This window comes from Carcharhinus amblyrhynchos, chromosome 1, assembly GCF_965287045.1.
Source record: "Carcharhinus amblyrhynchos chromosome 1, sCarAmb.v2.hapA, whole genome shotgun sequence".
Taxonomy (NCBI): Eukaryota; Metazoa; Chordata; class Chondrichthyes; order Carcharhiniformes; family Carcharhinidae; genus Carcharhinus; species Carcharhinus amblyrhynchos.
In genome coordinates, this window is record NC_137324.1 from 75,147,164 (window position 1) to 75,168,579 (window position 21,416).

At 42.1% G+C, this 21,416-nt stretch overlaps 1 protein-coding gene across 3 annotated transcripts in view; it reads right to left on the reverse strand.

Annotated features, from left to right (window-relative positions):
• Nucleotides 1–21,416, reverse strand: part of tusc3 (tumor suppressor candidate 3) — a 350,535-nt gene that overhangs the window by 97,483 nt on the left and 231,636 nt on the right. For all 3 annotated transcript variants that reach the window (XM_080198163.1, XM_080198162.1, XM_080198164.1), the window contains exon 7: nt 12,778–12,841. In XM_080198163.1, the coding sequence (XP_080054289.1) occupies nt 12,778–12,841 (64 nt within the window). The remainder of the gene's footprint in view (nt 1–12,777; nt 12,842–21,416) is intronic.

A 21,416-nucleotide genomic window follows, 5' to 3' on the forward strand; every position in this document is an offset into this window, starting at 1 on the left:
CATCTTGGAAGCATTAGCAAAGCTAATGAACAAGGGCTTCCAATGTGCCCAAACAATTAAATTTCTCTTTAAACTCGCCAATGCTATGTTGTACAGAATGTTAGTTGAGAAACAGCTACATTGCATTATTTTCCCAGGTTTTTCATGCTTTCTTAACAGGTTCATTTAGCATGATTTCAAAGGGTGCTTTTAGTCCTTTGGAAGCCTTTTGTCAAGTCTTCTTTTTCCAAATATCAGTAGGATTTCTGACTGGCACAGGAGGAAAGCATTGCGAACAGTATCAGCATTTCAGAGATTCATCTGTGTGATTTGATTTCTGTGATAATAAATCACGTTCACCTGTGTGGAATCAAGTCTTTTCTGTCATACTGACGGGGCGTCGTGACAATGCTGCAAGGCGTGAAGACTTTGGAGATGAAGGTTCCAACTGACTGGATAATCACAGTTTGCAATAGCATTAGTTCTTAATCATTTCCATGTAGCTCCATCTTCGCTGATAGATCTTATGGTTGCGCCCCATGTCTCTTCTTTCCTTTGTTCCTCCATCCCTGTTTTCCTGATGCCTTTCCTTCCTGTGAAGAGTGTTGTTCTCCACTGCCATGAGATCCAAAGACTGAGAGTTGTACCCCTATTGCCAGTTGCAGCCTTTCTTCTGGTCAGGTGGCCATCAGTTGTCCTTGACAGCCTTGCCCCTTGTCCTCATGATACCAGGACAGTGACAACCATTTACACTGCCTTAGCATTTAAAGCACTGTATATGGGACAGCTTGTTTGTCAATGACCTAAACTCTCTGCCACCATTCACCCCTTTATTAAGCCTAGGTAATTCCCTAGAGAGGCTCCTCTCAGTGTACAGACTTCCTTCATCTGGTCTTCCCCAGCTTTTATGCAGCCCATGTGCATGAAAATCTCAACATCCCCGAATGATCAAGTCTTAACCAGCTTATTGGGCTTTCATCAGGGTTTGGGAAGGATCATGGGACCACACTCCCCATGTTCAGGTGAACATGGCTGACACTATGAATGGCATTGAGAAAGTAGACCAGCATCCAGTGCTGGTATTTTTGACCACCAGTCACTTCATTTCTGCCCAGGGCACAACCTGAAAATTCATCTCTTAATGTCTCAAGTAGAAATACACTTGCATCTCTTGTTTCTCAATGACTGTTCCATTCTTATTTAGAAGATATTCAGTTATCAATTCACCCATCCCACCTCTATCCCCCTGAAAAAAATAAGTCCAACTCCCTTTAAGGTTGACCACTCTCAAAGGATCAGTCATCAAATTATTTATTGTGCTTGTTTATATAGGTGAACAGGATTGGAAATTAACTAATCATTCAGAAAATTGCACATGGAGGCAATCATAAAGTATAAAAGTGTAGAATTTATTTATTAGTCACAAATAGGCTTACGTTACGTTACACTGCAGTGAAGTTACTGTGAAATTCCCCTCGTTGCCTCATTCCAGCTCGGGTCAATGCACCTAGCCAGCATGTCTTTCAGACAGAGAGGAAACTGGAGCATTCCGAGAAAACCCACACAGACACAGAGAGAACATGCAGACTCTGCACAGGCAGTGACCCAAGCCTGGAATCAAACCCAGGTTCCTGACGCTGTGAGGCAGCAGAGCTAACCATTGTGCCACCATGCTGCCCGAGTATCACCAAGTATTTGCATGGAATTATAAGGTTTAATTCGGCTTTTAATTAGGCTTGCAACGGGTTCTACAACATGAATTCCAAAACGTGGTCTACTATTCTGCAACTCAAACTCCCAAAATGCCATCGGCAGTAATTCAACTTTCAGTTTTTCCTTTGCAACAAAATTGGGAAGCTAAATGCATATTGAACGTTTGAAGATAAATTAGGTGTTTCATTAATGGCTTGTTTTGATTTGGTCTTATAAATAGCGCTGTTTGTCTGAAAATCAAGGAGTCACAAAGAAAATGAAGGGAGTAAAGCAGCATGGAATATAAAGAAAATCTACTGAATAGAAAACTAAAGGCTTGTGCATTCAGATTTACTGTAAAAAGTTGAATTACGGCAATATTCCATTTAAATATTACAATTAGTTATACTTTTTTTGGTGTTCATGTATATCTACAGTTCTCAACATGTAAGTAAAAAGCATTAAGATCAGCAAAATTTCAGTAACTAATACTCAATATTTATCAAGCTAATTCAGTGTCTCAATCCACAGAAGGCTCATTCAGTTTGAATGGGGTGAAATATGATCGTTAAAAATCAAATTTTAACTGTTAATTTGAGTTGTTCTGTCGTTAATTTACACGTTCTATAAACTATACACAGTGAGTCGATTTATCATTGCTAACTCTGCACCGGTTCATAATAAAGGGAAATCAGAAGTCTCTGCATGTATATTTAAGTTGAATTTTATGAACAAATATTCCAATATAAGCACCATTTTTAACATTTCTGAAGAGCAGGTTGTTGAATCAGCAAATATGAAATTCAGTGGATTACTTTTAAAACACTTTTATGTTCATAACATTAGATTTCTTCTAGTTGCAGTCATATGGTGGCCAAAGCAGCTTGAAATTATCTAATTTGTGTGAACTCAGACACAAGTGGCTGCAATGATTTATAGTCATAGAGTCATAGAGATTTACAGCATGGAAACAGGCCCTTCGGCCCAACTTGTCCATGCCGCCTTTATTACTTTTAAACCCCTAAGCTAATCCCAATTGCCCGCATTTGGCCCACATCCCTCGCTAACGATCGTAACAATGTAAATATCTAAATGCTTTCTAAAAGATAAAATTGTACCTGCCTCTACTACTACCTCTGGCAGCTTGTTCCAGACACTCACCATCCTCTGTGCGAAAAAACTACCCCTCTGGACACTTTTGTACCTCTCCTGTCCCACCTTAAATCTATGCCCTCTAGTTTTAGACTACCCTACCTTTGGGGAAGGATATTAACAATCTATCTTGTCTACGTTCCTCATTATTTTGTAGACCTCTAAGGTCATCCCTCCTACGCTCCAAAGAAAAAAGTCCCAATCTATTCAGCCTCTTCTTATAACTCAATCCATCAAGTCCCATTAGCATCGTAGTAAATCTCTTCTGCACTCTTTCTAGTTTAATAATATCCTTTCTATAATAGGGTGACCGGCTTTGCACACAGTATCCCATGTGTGGTCCTACTAATGTCTTGTACAACTTCAACGAGACGTCCCAATTCCTGTATTCAATGTTCTGACCGATGAAACCAAGCATGCCAAATGCCTTCTTCACCACTCTGTCCACCTGTGACTCTACTTTCAAGGAGCTATAAACATGTTCTCTCTGTTCTGTAACTCTCCCCAATGCTCAACCATTAACTGAGTAAGTCCTGCCCTGGTTCAATCAACCAAAATGCATTACCTCACATTTGTCTAAATTAATCTCCATCTGCCATTCATCAATCCACTGGCCCAACTGATCAAGGTCCTGTCATAATTGGAGATAACCTTCTTCACTGTCCATCATGCCACCAATCTTGGTGTCATCTGCAAACTTACTAACCATGCCCCCTATATACTCATCCAAATCATCAATATAAATGACTAATAACAGTGGGCCCAACACTGATCCTTGAGGCACATCGCTGCTCACAGGCCTCCAGTTTGAAAAACAACTCTCTACAACCACCCTCTGGCTTCTGTCAAGAAGCCAATTTTGTATCCATTTAGATACCTCACCCTGGATCCCATGAGATTTAACTTTATGCAACAACCTACCTTGTCAAAGGCCTTGCTAAAGTCCATGGAGACAACATCAACTGCACTGCCCTCATTTACCTTCTTGGTTACATCTTCAAAAAACAATTAAATTTGTGAGACATGATTTTCCATGCACAAAGCCATGCTCACTGTCCCTAATCTGTCCTTGCATCTCTAAATGCCTGTAGGTGTTGTCTCTCAAAATACCTTCCAACAATTTACCCACCACAGATGTGAGGCCCACTGGCCTGTAGTTCCCAGGCTTCTCCCTGCAGCCCTTTTTAAACAAAGACACATTTGCCACACTCCAATCTTTAGGCACCTCACCCGTGACTATCAATGATTCAAATATCTCGGCTAGGACACCCGCAATTTCCTCCCTAGCCTCTCACAATGTCCTGGGACATACCTCATCAGGGCCTGCAGATTTATCTACCTTGATGCGCTTTAAGACTTCCAGCACCTCCTTCTCTGTAATATGTACAATCCTCAAGACATCAATATTTAATTCCCGAGTTCCCTAACATCCATGCTTTTCTCAACAGTAAATACTGATCAGAAATATTCATTTAGGATCTCAGCCATCTCTTGTGGATCCGCACATAGATTACCTTGCTGATCCTTAAGAGGCCCTACTCTCTGCCTTGTTACTCATTTGCCCTTTATGTATTTGTAGAAGCTGTTTAGATTCTCCTTTGCCTTATCTGCCAAAACAATTTTGTGTGCCCTTCTGATTTCTCTCTCAATTCTATTCCTACACTCCCTATGTTTTTCAAGAGCTTCACTTGATCCCAGCTGCCGACGCATTTCACGTGCCTCTTTCTTCTTCTTGACCGGGGCTTCAATATCCCGAGTCATCCAGGATTCCCGACTTTTGCCGAACTTGCCCTTCACTCTACGAGGAATGTGTTTACCCTGAACCCTGGTTAACACACTTTTGAAAGCATGCCATTTTCTAGATGTCCCTTTTCCATCCCACAGACTCCCCCAAAAGTTGAAAGTTCTTGCCTGATACCATCAAAATTGGCCTTGCCCCAATTAAGTATATTAACTTTTGGGACAGACCTATCATTCTCCATAGCTATCTTAAAACTAACAAAATTATGGTCAGTGGTCTCAGTGATCCCTCACTAACAATTCTGTCACCTGCCTTTCCTTATTTCCCAAAAGGAGGTCAAGTTTTGCCCCCTCTCCAGTTGGGCCATCCACATACTGAATGAGAAATTCTTCCTGAATACACTCAACAAATTTCTCTCCATCCAACCCTCAAATACTATGGCTGTCCCAGTCAATGTTGGGAAAATTAAAATCTCCAACTATTACCACCCTGTTTTTTGTGGAGCTATCTGTAATCTAATACAAACATAACATAGAACATTACAACACAGTACAGACCCTTCGGCCCTCAATGTTGTGCCGAGCTATGTCCAATCCTAAGATCAAGCTATCCCCTCCCTATAATTCTGGAGTGCTCCATGCGCCTACCTAATAACCGCTTGAAAGTTCCTAAAGTGTCCGACTCCACTATCACAGCAGGCAGTCTATTCCACACCCCAACCACTCTCTGAATAAAGAATCTACCTCAGACATCCCTCCCATATCTCCCACCATGAACCTTATAGTTATGCCCCCATGTAACAGCTACATCTACCCGAGGAAATAGTCTCCACACGTCCACTCTATCAATCCCTCTCATCATCTTATAAACCTCTATTAAGTCACCTCTCATCCTCCTCAGCTCCAAAGAGAAAAGCCCCAGCTCCCTCAACCTTTCCTCATAAGACCTACCCTCCAAACCAGGCAGCATCCTGGTAAATCTCCTCTGCACTCTCTCCAATGCTTCCACATCCTTCTTATAAAGAGGTGACCAGAACTGAACACAATATTCCAAATGTGGTCTCAACAACGTCCGGTATAGTTGCAGCATAACCCCACAGCATTTAAACTCAAACCCCCTGTTAATAAACGCCAACACACTATAAGCCTTCTTCATGGCTCTATCCACTTGAGTGGCAACTTTCAGAGATCTGTGGATATGAACCCCAAGTTCTCTCTGTTCCTCCACATTCCTTAGAACCCTGCCATTGACTCTGTAATCTGCATTCAAGTTTGTCCTACCAAAATGAATCACCTCACACTTATCAGGGTTAAACTCCATCTGCCACTTTTCGGCCCAGCTCTGCATCCGATCAATGTCTCTTTGCAGCCTGCAAGAGCCCTCCACCTCATTCACTACTCCATCAATCTCGGTGTCATCAGCAAATTTACTAACCCACCCTTCAGCCCCCTCTTCCAAGTCATTGATAAAAATCACAAAAAGCAGAGGACCCAGCACTGACCCCTGTGGTATACCACTGGTAACTGGCCTCCAGTCAGAAAATTTTCCCTCTACCACCACCCTCTGGCTTCTATGAGACAGCCAGTTACTTATCCAATTGGCTAAATTTCCTTCTAGCCCACACCTCCTTATCTTCTTCATGAGCTTACCATGGGAAACCTTATCAAACGCCTTACTAAAATCCATGTATACGACATCAACAGCTCTACCTTTGTCTGCACACTTAGTTACCTCCTCAAAGAATTCAGTCAAATTTGTGAGGCAGGACTTACCCCTCATGAAACCGTGCTGACTATCCCAGATTAAACTGAATCTTTCCAAATGGTCATAAATCCTACCTCTCAGGACCCTTTTCATTAACTTACCGACCACTGAATTAAGACTAACTGGCCTATAATTACCAGGGTCATTCCTATTTCCTTTCTTGAAAAGAGGAACAACAACATTTGCCACTCTCCAGTCCTCTGGCACTATCCCTGTGGACAATGAGGACCCAAAGATCAAAGCTAAAGGGTCTGCAATTTCATCCCTTGCCTCCCCAAGTATCCTAGGATGTATCCCATCTGGTCCACGGGATGTATCTTATCTCCTTTCATATTTACTCCTCAATTTCCAGCTGACTATTTGGGGGCCTATAGTCCAACCCTGTCAAAGTGATTTCCCCCTTCTTATTTCTCAGTTCTATCCATATAGACTCAGTGGCCGAACATTCGGATATATCCCCCTCTCAGTAAGGCCGTGATTCTTTTCCCCTCCTCTCTTACCTCCTGTTCTATCTTTCCTGTGGCATCTATACCCTGGAACATTAAACTGCCAGTCCTGTCCCTCCCTTAGCCATGTTTCAGTAATTGCTATAATATCCCAGTCCCATGTACCCATCAATGCCCTGAGTTCATCTGCTTTGCCCGATAGGCCTCTTGCATTGAAATAAATGCAGTTTAATCTGGACTTCCCTTGCTCTGTATCTTGCTTCTGTCTGATCTGTCTGGGACTAGGATTACTGACACTGCCTTTACTAATTAATGTGCTCTCTTTAACTTCCATGCTGTCCTCAAACTTCTGTCTCCCTACTGCTTTGAATCCCACCCCCCTGCCAAAATAGTTTAAACCCTCCTGAGTGGCTCTATCAAATCTCCCCGCCAGGATGTTAGCTCCCCTCCAGTTCAAATGTAACCCAACCCTCTTGGACAGATCAGCCCTTCCCTAGAGAAGATCTCAATGATCCAAAAACCTAAATCCCTGCCCCCTGCACCAGCTCTCAAGCCAGGCATTCATCTGCCTAATTAGGTTATCTGCCTAATTTTGTTAGAGTTTAGAAGGCTGAGGGGGGATCTCATAGAGACTTACAAGATAATGAAAGGGCTAGATAGGGTAGAGGTGGAGAGATTCTTCCCGTTTAGAAAGGATAGCAGAACTAGAGGGCACAGCCTCAAAATAAGGGGGGGGGGGGTCCAGTTTAGAAAGAGTTGAGGAGGAACTTCTTCACTCAAAGGGTGGTGAATCTCTGGAATTCTCTGCCCGTTGAAGTGGTGGAGGCTACCTCGCTAAATATATTTAAGTCACGGGTAGGTAGATTTCTGATAGACAAGGGAATTAAGGGTTATGGGGAGAAAGCAGGAAAGTGGAACTGATCCACTTCAGATCAGCCATGATCTTATTGAATGGCAGGTTAGGCTTGAAGGGCTAATTGGCCTACTCCTGCTCCTATTTCTTATGTTCAGATCCTCCTATTCCTACTCTCAGTAGCACGTGGTACTGATAGCAGTCCTGAAATTACTACCTGCGAGTTCCTGCAAGTTAGCCTTCTGCCTAACTCTCTATATTCACATTTCAAGACCTCATCCTTTTTCCTACCTACATCGTTGGTACCAATATGTACAATGACCTCTGGCTGCTCACCCTCCCCCTTAAGAATGTCCTGCAATCACTCAGAGATGTCCTTGACCCTGGCACCAGGGAGGCAACACACCATCCTGGAGTCTCGATTGCGGCCACAGAAATGCCTGTCCGTGCCTCTAATAGCGAATCCCCATTACTACTGCTCGCTTGCTCTTTGCCCGACCCTTCCCCACAGCAGAACGAGCTGTGGTGTCACAGGGCTGGCACTGCATCCATCTGCCACCCCAATCGAACAATGCGGTCTGTGAGGAACTACAACTGGACACACTTCCTGCAGACAAAGTTGTCAGGAAGACGAGATTGCTCCCTAATTGCCCATATCTGGCAAGAAGAGCATGCCACTGCCTTAGCTGCCATTTTGCCCTTATACAGATAAAAGAATTTGCAAACATTTTCAACGTCTAGGAGACTGACTGACTTTGCACTTTGCTTTGATCCAAAAACTGATCCTTTCATTTTACTTCCATTGAAACAGTAGATCATTGCTCATGTTTAGAATACATTCTGGATTGACATATTTTGTACACAATTTTTGTCCACTAAATAAAATGATTTTAGTGTTCCTTACAAATGTGAAATGTATTTTCAATGTCCGCAATCTCCTAACAGTTTGTTTTATTTAGTCTTTCTTTCACCAATATTTCTTATTGACGTTTGCGAATCTCTTTGATCCCTCCTGTGAGTGACTTGTTTCTGACTTGAGTGTTGCAGTCTTCCATTCTTGTTTGCAGCTGATTTTACATTTTTATTTCAATGTTTTAAACAGTTTCTGAAATTTCAAAACAAAAAAATGATCGCAGTTCACAATCTTTTCCATCTGCAATGTAAGGGGCTGGACAAGATCTGCAGGTATGGTCGAGTCTAATTGTTAACCACAATTACTCCTGGTAATCACAAGGCAGATGAGATATTTATGTAAACCATTTATCTTACAGTGACATATTAACAATAAAATCAGTCTCAACAATTGGAGTGGAGCACTTTTACTGCAGTAAATGTTCATTATTCCTGGAGTTCCCCTCTAAATATAATGTAGGTCAAGATACTTATAGGTGGTTGAATGCTGATGCTGCGTGATGCAATTTATGCTTAGTGTCTCTTCAAAAGGAACATAGGAACAGTGGTAGGCCCTCCAGCCTTTTCCACCATGCAGTTAGACCATGGTTGATGTGTACTGCAGCTCCATTCACTTGCCATGATTCCATGTGCCTTAAGTAACAAAAATGCAACAATCTCCATTCTGAAATTTTCAAAATGGACAAAAGCAGAACAGGTGGACTTCCAATGAGTAAGAATATTGATCTCAGGTGAACCAACCTGCAGATCCACCTCAGGATGCTTCACTGGCACCTGAGACACCATTGATAAGTCCATCATATCACACCCTCTCTTGCAAGCAGGCACTAGCACAGATTCAAGCACATCTGTGGGCTTCAGGTAGTTGGCCCAGATGGTAGTGCACTATGGTGTAGGTACTGCTAACTCTCATCTGGAACCAGCGGAAGCAGAGAGTGCACAGGGTGCCAGTTATCAAGAGCATTGCTGGTGCTCAGACCGAGACTGAGTACAAAGGAGTTCCCTGTTCAAAGGCACAGAGAGCCTGATCAAGAGACCTGGCACCGAGAAGTGAAGGTTTACAGAGAACTATCTCCTGCCCTTTATGCTGTCCATCTGCTGCAACTACCTTCCTGCAATCACTCATTTAAAGCCTGGGACCCAATCATTATCCAAGGCCTGGGATGGAAGCAACACTAGCAGCAGTCACCACTTCCCTTTTAATGCTGCCATTCAGACTCTGATTAGCTGGTAGCTTATGGCGAGCAGTACTTTACCCCGGTTGATCTTGGGAAGGTTAAGCGCCTTAGTGACACTTAATCTGGTTGGCTTTCCCTAAAAGAGGCAACGTGTTGGGTAAGACTATCGTTTCCATTTAATATTTGTCCACTGTTTCTAAAATCCTCCCACCATTGATGTTAAACTGACTGGTCTTCAGTTGGTTGAATGTTTGTACATCCTTTCTTGAATAAAGGTGCCACATTTGCTATTCTCCCATCCTATGGCATATTTTCCACATCAATGGAAGGCCCTTTCATTATTTCCACTCCCACTACCTTTAACAACCTGGGACGCAAGGCATCTCGGTCAACTGACTTAGCCACCCTAAACATAGGCATGTTTTCCAGTACAACATGCTCATCAGTTTTCACCTGCACAATTTCTCTGCATACTCATTTTTTAAGCATCTTGTTCCTTAGTAAACACCAATACAGAGTACTGATTAAGTGTTCTAGATCTGTCCTACACTTCTTTGGCCCTAACAGGACAATCCTGCCTCTTACTACCCATCCACTATTTATATGTTGATGGAAAATGCTAGGGTTCCCTTTAATGTTAACTGCCATTCTCTTTGCATGTGTTCTCTATTTGCCAGTCTTATTTTCCTCTTCATTTCCCCTCTCAATGTATTGTACGTATCATGTATAATATATTTTGGTTTCATCATTCTTTTCAATCTTCATTGTCATCCCCTTGTTGGGAGATACTTACAACACATCCTCTTTAATGATCACCCAGGGATCCATTACAGTTTTTCCCATCAGCCTTGGTTCCAATTTACCCTGGTTTATGGTCTTTGCATCCAATTGGCAATAGCCCTCTTCCAGTTACAAATAAAACTATTCCTATTTCTTCTCTGTTATTAATCTAAATATTATTATTCAATGATCACGCTTGAGAATAAAGAACAAAGAACATTTAGTCACTTAATCCACCTCAGCCCCCAGCATCAAATCAATGCCTCCTTCCAATCTGACTGAGAATATAATGATCAAAGAAGTCCTCCTGAATGCAATTCAGTAATTTCTGCCCCTCCTTTTCCTTTACTTTAATGTTAGCCCAACTGACATTTTAAGGGAGGTAAGTTCCAATTTTTAATACCTTTTATGTTAAGTGCTCCTGATATTCACCCTTGTGCAGCTTAGCTCTAGTTTTAAGGTTACACCCCTTTGCTTTTAACTGCCTCAGTGGAGAACATTTTCTATCTGTAATCAAATGCTTTAATCATCTGAAACATTTCAACTTGATCAACTCTGAATCTCCCACACTCAAGGGAACACAAGCTAACAGGGAGATCCACAGAATAGTTAAATATAGTTTAACATCCAAACGTAGGTTTGAGAGCTTCATAAGGGGAGTTTTCGTCTTCCTGATAATCACCCAGGGGACATGCAGTGTCACCACTGATCACAAAGTATATTATTTCTTCTGAGTAATAGGACACAAACCAGAAACCAATGAGACCCTTCTTTAAATGTGGAGATCAGTCAGACATTGCTTCCCACTGGGGACTGGTGGAAGACTGATGGAGGGACATGTCGATGTGTTCTGGAAGTTAAAATTCTCATGTGCCACACTGCCAAGTACTAAATCAGTGAGATAATTCTAAAATACACTGGAAGCATGGTTGGACTACTGGTACACTGTTACTTAGGTAAAGGATGGACGCAGTGAAGAAATGCACTGTATATTCACAAGGGCATTACCAAGATGAAAATAAGTGGTTATAATGAGTGACCTGGAAAATGATTGGAACTAGCATTGTCCATGTTTTGGCAAGTTGATACTGAATTTTCGCCGTATAGTTGCACAGTGGTTATCACTCCTACCTCACAGCGCCAAGGACCTGGGTTTGATTCTTTGCCAGGGTCACTGTCTGTGTAGAGTCTGCACGTTCTCCCTGTGGGTTTCCTCTGGGCGTTCCCGTTTCCTCCCACAGTCCAAAAGATGTGCTGGTTAGGTACACTGGCCATGCTAAATTCTCCCTCAGTGTGTCCGAACAGAGTATGGTGACTAGGGGATTTTCACAGTAACTTCATTGCTGTGTGAATGTAAGCTACTTGTTATAGTAATAAATAAACTTAAAACTTCAAGTAAGGTTCTAAAATTTGTACAGTCAAGGCATTTGTCTGTTTCAGACAGCCACCTTTTGAAAGCTGCCATCGTGGAGCGCTGGTCTCAAGAAAACGCAGCCCAAATGTGGCCTCTCTATCCTAAAATATTTGCCCAAAATCTGAGTGATCTTGGAGCAGTAAAAGAAAAATGAAGAAGAAAAAGAGTGCGAGACTCAGAGTCCACAAGAAAATAAAAGTACGTATATTACATCACTTACCAAAAAATAATATTTAAAAACATTAGTCATTGAAGTAAATATAAACATCTGCAGCTGAATTTTGAATAGGTTCCAAAAAATATACTTTTCTATCAAGTGATGCCAACAAAATTGTTACCGTCACTTTGCGCAGAACTTTTGTTTTTTCATAATGGTAGAACTTCAGTCAAAACTTAATCAGTTCTCATTGACTTCACTACAAACTGATTTTTGAACCCACAATGAGGCAAAAAAACAACAAACCACAATGCATAAAATGACAGAATGGGCATATTCAGACAAACAGTGGAACCTCCACTGGTTGGAACACAGTTGAATAATGCGAATTTAGTGGAAACTGAGATGTATTCTCTGCAGCTATTCACATATTGTTTCCTGAGAAAATGTCCTACATGTGATGCCCAAGTTAGCAGAGCAGTAAATGAACAGTGTGTTTAAAATAACTAGTAAGCATTAATTTAAAATATCAATAATTCATGACAATTTTTTAAAAATTTTGATCAATCTTTCTAGAATGCAGTTTTCTATTTGTATTTAGACATACTTTCCAAAGTCCATATTTTTTACTTTCTTTCTAAATGCATATATGTGCTTTCACGTGCTTTAAGATTACCTTTTACTTCATGTCAGATATTTCAAAGGATACTTAGTAGAAGTATGATGTGTGACTCTGCAACAAATTGGGCTTGGCTGCTTCCATGGATGTAACTCTGTGGAAATAATGAATTAAACAATATAAAAATAAGGCGTCGAATGTCCTATAAAAATTAATAATAAACAATCATTTTATCTATTTTTGATACTTCTAATTATAATTTACAACGTCAAAAATGAATAGATTGCCATCTGAGATTCATTAAGTATGAATCTTCACCAGTGACCATATTTTCATGGAAATGGCAAGAACAGGGCTTTTAATTGTAATTAATTAGTATCTAAGATTCTAACAACAGAATTTTGGACTCTAACGGTGGAGACAGAGGTTCAAATCCTTGGTTCGACTACATTGGAAATGCTTATCCAGTCAGAGCAAATTCCAAGTTTCCTCTGTGGGTTGATGTATCAGTGTCTCAGAGAAGAAAGTTGTTCTTCCCCACAAACTGCAGCTTCTGTCATAAGAACATAAGAAATAGGAGCAGGAGTAGGCCATCTAGCCCTTCGAGCCTGCCCCGCCATTCAATGATCTGTCGTGGCTCAGTTCCACCTTCCTGCCCTCTCCCCATAACTCTTAATCCCCTTGCCCATCAAAAACCTATCAACCTGTGTCTTAAATATATTTAGCGAGGCAGCCTCCACCACTTCAACGGGCAGAGAATTCCAGAGATTCACCACCCTTTGAGTGAAGTAGTTCCTCCTCAACTCTGTTCTAAACCACCCCCCCCCCTTTATCTTGAGGCTGTGCCCTCTAGTCCTACTGTCCTTTCTGAGCGGGAAGAGCCTCTCCACCTCTATCCTATCCATCCCATTCATCATCTTATATGTCTCAATGAGATCTCCCCTCATTCTTCTAAACTCTAACGAGTACAAGCCTAGTTTATTCAGCCGCTCCTCATAGTTCAACCCCCTCAACTCCGGTATCAGCCTAGTAAACCTCCTCTGCACTCCCTCCAAGGCCTAAATATCCTTGCGTAAGTACGGCGACCAAAACTGCACACAGTATTCCAGCTGCGGCCTCACCAGTGCCCTGTACAGTTGCAGCAAGATCTCCCTACTTTTATATTCAATCTCCCTCGCTATGAAGGCCAGCATCCCATTTGCCTTCCTGACCACCTGCTGCACCTGCAGGCTGGGTATTTGCGACTCATGCACAAGGACTCCGAGGTCCCTCTGCACCGTCACATGCTGCAGTTTTTCGCCATGTAAGTAATAGTCCGCCCTACCATTATTCCTACCAAAGTGGACAACTTCACACTTGCCAACATTAAATTCCATTTGCCAGTTCCTGGCCCATTCGCCCAGCCTATCTAGATCCTTCTGCAGACTTTCCACACCCTCCGCACAATTTGCCGTTCCACCAATCTCGGTGTCATCAGCAAATTTCGACACCATACACTCGGTTCCCTCCTCCAGATCATCTATATAAATGGTAAATAGCTGAGGCCCCAGCACTGACCCCTGGGGCACTCCACTAGTCACCAACCGCCAATCCGAATAGCACCCATTGACCCCCACTCTCTGCCTCCTATTTGACAGCCAATCCCCTATCCACGCTAACACCTTACCCCCAACTCCATGTCCCCTTACCTTCTGTAATAACCTCTTGTGCAGCACCTTATCAAACGCCTTCTGAAAATCAAGAAACACCACATCCACCGGCTCTCCTCTGTCCACCGTCCTAGACACATCCTCATAGAACTCCAATAAATTTGTCAGATACGACTTCCCCTTAACAAAACCGTGCTGCATCTGCTCCATCAAACAATTCTCCTTATGATGCCTCGCTATTTTCTCCTTGATCACAGATTCTAACATTTTACCTACAACAGACGTTAAACTAACCGGCCTATAATTCCCTGCCTTTTGCCTGCCACCCTTCTTAAACAACGGCGTAACATTAGCCGTTTTCCAATCTTCCGGCACTTCCCCGGAATCCAGCGACGTTTGGAAAATAAAACACTATGAAGCAACATTCATGACAATTGTGCATATGATTGTACCTCAAATGCTTTTACGTTACTGATTTAAGACAGAACTACTGAGCTTATTCAAAAAAATTTGGAAAATAGCAACCATAGAGTCAAAAGGGAAGCACATTTGGAAGTATAAAATGAGTATTAAAAAAAACAATTGATTTTCACTGAAACAACATTTTTTGAAATGCAACAAACATTCAAGTAAATAAAACCTGAAAAGTAGTTGCATTTTTTCTTCAAGAAATAATCTTTTTAACAAGCCTTTCCTGATAGTGCCTGCACAAAACTTTTTCTGCACGTTAGGGACATTAAAGGCCGCGTCATCCCACTGGAGGTGGGAACAAACATCTATCACCATTATGCATCTGTTTCAAGCCTGCATGGTGGTGGGATTTTCATGGAGCCGAGGTCTTAATTATCTTAGAGATGTGTCGCAATTGGAGACTAGGGAGGGAGGGGGAAAGGGAGCTGGGACATTAGGAAAACAGGGCACATCCTGGCACAAATTGATCGACATAGCTTTGGCCTCTTAAAAAAAAGTGAACCTTCATTTTCAAAGTGGCCAGGGGAAATGGACAGTTGTGACCCAGGTAAGGGTAGGAAAAGGTTGATTACTAAAATTTCATTGTTGTTCAGTAGATTATTTTTAAACTTGCTCCTTTTCCCATCAAATAAAACTTTCAAAACTGCTCGCTCACGTGAAAATTTTGAGAAGTTAGGAGATGAGCTCTCAACAAGCTCTCCAAAGACACTAATGTGCTCTATTCATGAAAGGCATGACTTCACTTTCCCACCCAAACCTGCCCTATTCCTGTCCTTGGGAAAGTCAAGAGCCTGAAATAGAGGTAGCAGGCTGGTATGCAGCCTGCTGGTGGCATTTTTTTTTGTTGCCTCTCCCCCTGATTTGGGTCTGGAAAAAATGGCCTGAAATTATTGACAAGGTTTTTAGTTTTATTATTTTACCTATATCATAAATACTCTGCAAGCAGACCTCACTCATGCTACTGGTCAACGAGCAATTGTGCGACAGAAGGAGGTTCTGATAAGGAAATTTTGCTGTATTCACTCCTGCTTTAGCTAGGACTTCAAAGGGTTAAGAGGATGTTTGGCACCTCAAAGGTGTTTGATTGAGGGACAAAGCATAATTCAGCACCCTGAGTTCAAGGTCATGACCACCCTAACTTCAACCTGCTTGAGTGGAGGGATTATGCACCATGTGTTTGGGGAGAAATATGTAAGAGCTTCTTGGAAAAAAAAACAAAATTCTTCAGTGGTTGAAGGCACCAGGAAGCAGTTCACTTTCAGAACTCTGCTTCAATCTTCCTGCATAGATGCTATCTCTATTGATGCTGGCCTCTTTCTCTTCCTTTCCCTGTAGGCCAATAATTCCCACAGACCTGATTCCCTTAATGCTACACACTTAGAATCCTCTTTAATTGATGTTGCTGCAGACTATGCAATAGATGATTACAACCATTTTGGTTGGATCACTATTTGCACCCCATCTTGGTAGACCAAAAAACGGAAAAGTTTGTTTGCTTCACAGGAACTTTGGTGCCAGCATAAGCCTCATTGTACTTACTGTTGACGGTTTTTAGTTGCACCTTTGTCTGCATTCCTGTCGAGTAATGTTACATAATAAAAGTATCATGGCTATTGAACATTCCACATTAATTTGTAGTATCACCTTTCCCTTCATTGATTTTTATACTTATTGATTGTACTCCTATGAATTCAGCTACAACACTGGCAACTACAATGCAAAATGGAAAATTGCCCAAGTGTGTGCCGCACACAAAAAGCAAGACAAATCCAAAACTGTTAAATACATATATACAAACATACAGACATTTCAATTAGAGCAGGAGTAGGTCATTTGGTCCCTCGAGGCTGCTCCACCATTTGATAAGATCATGGCTGATCTGACTGTGGCCTCAACTCCACTTATCTGTCTTCCCATGATAAAGGTTGTTTTCCTTCCTGATCAAATACCTATCTACTTCACCTTGATTATGTTCAGTAAACCAACCTCTATTGCTCTCTAAGGGAGGAGATTCCACAGACTAGCGACCCACTAAGAAAAAAAGGTCCTCATCTCACTCTTAAATGGAAGACCAAAACTGAAAGCAAAATACTGTGAATGCTGGAATCTGAAAAAAAAAACAGAAAATGCTGGAAAATCTTAGTAGGTCTGACAGCACCTGTGGGGAGAGAATAGAGCCTTTTGCACTGTCTTAGCGAACCCCAATGCGAACTTAAAGAATAGCACCTCATTTTCCAATTGTGCACCTCACAGCCTTCTGGGCTGAACAACTTTAGAACATGAACTCTCTTCTCCACCTTCACCCCACTTCCATTTAATTTGTTTCATTTCATTTCATCTCATTCATCCATTTTATCATCCTTCTTTTTCACTTCCATTTTTCCACTTCTCCATTCCAGCTCTCTTTCATGAACAGCACAAATCAATTCCAGCCTCCTGGACTACCTGGATCCACTACAGTTTGCCTATTGCCCCAGCAGGTCCACAGCAACTCCCTGGCCCTGGACTCAACCCTGGAACGCCTACATAACAAGGACACCTATGTCAGATTCCTATTTATTGACTACAGCTCAGCATTCAACACCATTATTCCCACAAAACTCATCCTCAAACTTTGTGGCCTGGGTCTCGGCACCTCTCTCTGCAACTGGATCCTGAACTTCCTAACTCACAGACCACAATCAGTAAGATAGGCAACAACATTCCTCCAAGATCATCCTCAACACCAGTGCCCCACAAGGCAGTGTTCTCAGCCCCTTACTATACTGCTTTTACACCTATGACTCTGTGGCCAAATTCCCCTCCAATTCGATTTTCAAGTTTGCTGATAACACCACCGTGGTGGGTCAGATCTCAAACAATGACGAGACAGAGTACAAAAATGAGATACAGAATCTGGTGAACTGTTGCGGCAACAATAATTTCTCCCTGAATGTCAATAAAATGAGGAAATTGTCATTGACTTCAGGAAGCATAAAAGAAAACATGCCCCTGTCTACATCAACGGGGATGAAATAGAAAGGGTTGAGAGTTTCAAGTTTTTAGATGTTCGGACCACCTACAACCTGTCCTGGTCCCCCCTGCCAACACTATAGTTAAGAAAGCCCACCAATGCCTCTACTTTCTCAGAAGACGAAGGAAATTTGGCATGTCAACTACGACTCTCACCAACTTTTACAGATGCACCAAAGAAAGTATTCTTTCTGCTCATATCACAGCTTGGTATGGCTCCTGTTCTGCCCAAGACCGCAATGAACGACAAAAGGTCACGAATGTAGCCCAAATCATCAAGCATACCGGCCTCCCATCAATTGACTCTGTCTACACTTCTCGCTGCCTCGGCAAAGCGGCCAGCATAATTAACAAACCCATGCACCCCGGACATTCTCTCTTCCACCTTCTTCTGTTGGGAAAAAGATGCAAAAGTCTGAGGTCATGTACTAACTGACTCAAGAGCAGTTTCTCCCCTGTTGCATTAAGTTGATCTTTCTCTATGGCCTGGCTATGACTGTAGCACTATATTCTGCACTCTCTCACTTCCTTTGCTATGAATGGTGTGTTTTGTCTTACAGTGCACAAAAAATTATTCTTTTCACTGTACATTAATACATGTGACAATAATAAATCAAAATCAAATCTTGCCCCCTCCACACCCCTCCCCACTTTCAGGGCAACTGCCATAATCCCCAGGCAGTCCTTTAATAATCTAAACCTCCGTTTTGCCATTCACGCATTCTGATCACTTAGTGGACACCTTTAGCACCTTCTCAGCCTTCTGTATCCTCATTTACATTCCCTTTGTCCCATTCCACTTCCTCCCACCCCACCCTCATAGAATAAATCTCTACTGATTCTCTTTGCTCTCAGCTCTGACAAAGGGTCAGCTTGACCAAAATGTCGGCCTTATTCTCTCCCCACATATACTGTCAGACCTGCTAAGATTTTTCAGCATTTTCTGTTAAATGGAAGACCTCTAATTATAAACCGTGTCCTTAGTTCTTGACTGCCCTACAAGGAGAAACCATCCTCTCAGCATCCACCATGTCAAGTTCCTTCAGGATCTTAAGTTTCACTATCATTCTTTTAAACTCCAATGGGTATAATCTTTCCTTCTAAACTAACCCCTTCATCCCAGGAATCAGTTAAGTGAACCTTCTTTGAACAGCTTCCAATGTAATTTTTTTTCCTTTCTTAAGTAAGCAGACCAAAACTGTATACTGTACTTCAGATGTTGTTCTCACTGAGGCCCGTACAGCGATTGCAACCTCCCTCCATTAAACTCTCTTTTCCTTCCAATAAATACCAATTTCCATTTGCCTTCAGAATCACTGTATCTGCATAACAACTGTTCCTGATTTATGCACCAGGATACCTAGCACACCCACTGTACCTCAGAACTCTGCTGTCTCTCTCCAAACAAATGATATGTTGCTTTTCTGTATTCCTGCCAAAATAGACAAGTTCCCACTTTCCTACATTTTACTCTATGTACCTTTTTTTGCCCACTCACTTTAGGGGCAGGATTTTCCATGCAGCCCACCACGTATTTCACAGCGGAGGAGGTGGCCTGCCATTGGTCAGTGGAGGGATCTTCTGATCCTGCCATTGTCTAAGAGGTTTCTACTGAATGCATCTCTCATCACCGGGAAACCTGTTGGTGGGACCAGAAGATCCACCAGCATGAATTGCTGGAAAATTCCAATCGATGTATCTATGTCCTTTTGTAGATTTTTGAAGTAAAGTTCTTCCTCACAATTTACTTTACTATCTACCTTTGTGACATCAGCAAGTTTAGTGTCCACACATTTGATCACTTCATCCAAGATATAGATCGTGAGGCCCCAGTACTCATCCCTGTGGCACTCCACTAGTTGCAACTTGCCAAACGGAAACTGATCCATTTATTCCTACTGTCTGCTTTCCTGTAGCTGATTAATCCTCTATCCATGCTAATACGTTACCTCCTATACCATGAGCTTTTAATCTGTGAAGTAAGCTTTGATGTGGCACCTTATCAAATACTTTTGCAAATCCAAGTGCACCACAACCATTGGTTCCCCTTTATCCACCTTGTTTGTTACTTCCTCAATAAACTCTTTTAGTCAAACTTGTTTCCCTCTCAGAAAACCATGTTGACCCTGCCTGATTGAATAAGGATATTTGAAACGTCCTGCTATATTCCCCTAAATAATAGGTTCGAGTATGTCCCATATGACAAATGTTGGACTACCTGGCCTGTATTTACCTCCCGTCTGTCTCCCATCTTTCTTGAAATTTGCTGTTTTCCAATCTGATAGGACCTTTCCAGAATCTACGTAATTTGGAAGATCACAGCTAATATCTCCACAGCCACTTACTTGAGAGTCATAGGATAATGTTCATGTGGTCCTGGATGTGTCAGCCTTGTGTCCAACGAGGGGCATACACGCGATGGGTCGTAATTGGGCTGCTCTTGGTTGTTTGAGATTGACCTAGTGCTTCATGTCATTAGTGTGTGCCTAAACTGGACCAGATACTGGGCAAGACAACAGCTCAGTGACTATCACTGATTGCTGTGCAGACATATGGATTTGGGCCGGTGTCTGTGGGAGTTTGCACATTCTCCCCGTGCTTGCGTGGGTTTTCTCTGGGTGCGCCGGTTTCCTCCCACACCCCAAAGATGTGCTGTTAGGCTGATTGGCAGGAATAAATTGTCCCTAAATCAGTTTCCCTCAATCTGGACGGCCATAAAACATTAGACAAGGGTCGTGGGTGGAGAGGGGGACTGGTGGTGTTGAGATGGCGGCGTGGGCTTGTTGGGCTGAAGGGCCTGTTTCCCAGGCTGTTTTTGTTCTTTTGTTCTTTTTGTTAGTTCTAATAGTTTTCTCGGGCCCCTTTCCCTGATAATTGCCTTTATTTTAATTTCTTCCCCCCATTTCACTTCTTCATTTATATGTATTTCTAGGATGCTATTTGTGATTTCAACAGTCAAGACAGGTGAAAAATATTTCTTCATCACAACTACATTTCTTTATTTCCAAAGCTTGATTCCCAATTCACATTCTCTGGAGGACTCACACTGACTTTGGTTTCTCTTCTCCTTTTAACATACTTGTAGCAACTCTTCTCATCTGTTTATATAATTCCAGCTAGCTTTCACTTATGCGCAAACTCCACCTCCTTATTAATTTTGATGATTTTAATTGTCCCAAAATAGACAGTAGTAGATAAAAGCAAAATTCCCGCAAATGCTGGAATCTGAAACAAAAACAAAAAATGCTGGAAGAGCTCAGGTCTGACAGCATGTTCAGAGAGAGAATAGAAAATTTCAAGTCTGGATGGTCCTTTGACAAAACTCAAAGCCCTCAACAGGGGAGCACATGGAGTGAGGTCGAGGTGCCCTTTCCCTTTTCACGTAGCCACTGCAAAAGCTCATCCATGGCTACAGCAATCTCTGGCTGAAACTGTGTGTTCTGCAAGTTCTTTCTAGCATCTGCCATTCTTCCCCTGGAGATTACAAGGCACTCGTATGTCAAAGCCACAACATCAGATAGCATGTGGATGGTTCGCATGCCACTCTGTTGAGGACCTCCAACACATCTATCAAATGTTCCTCTGTGTTTCTGATAC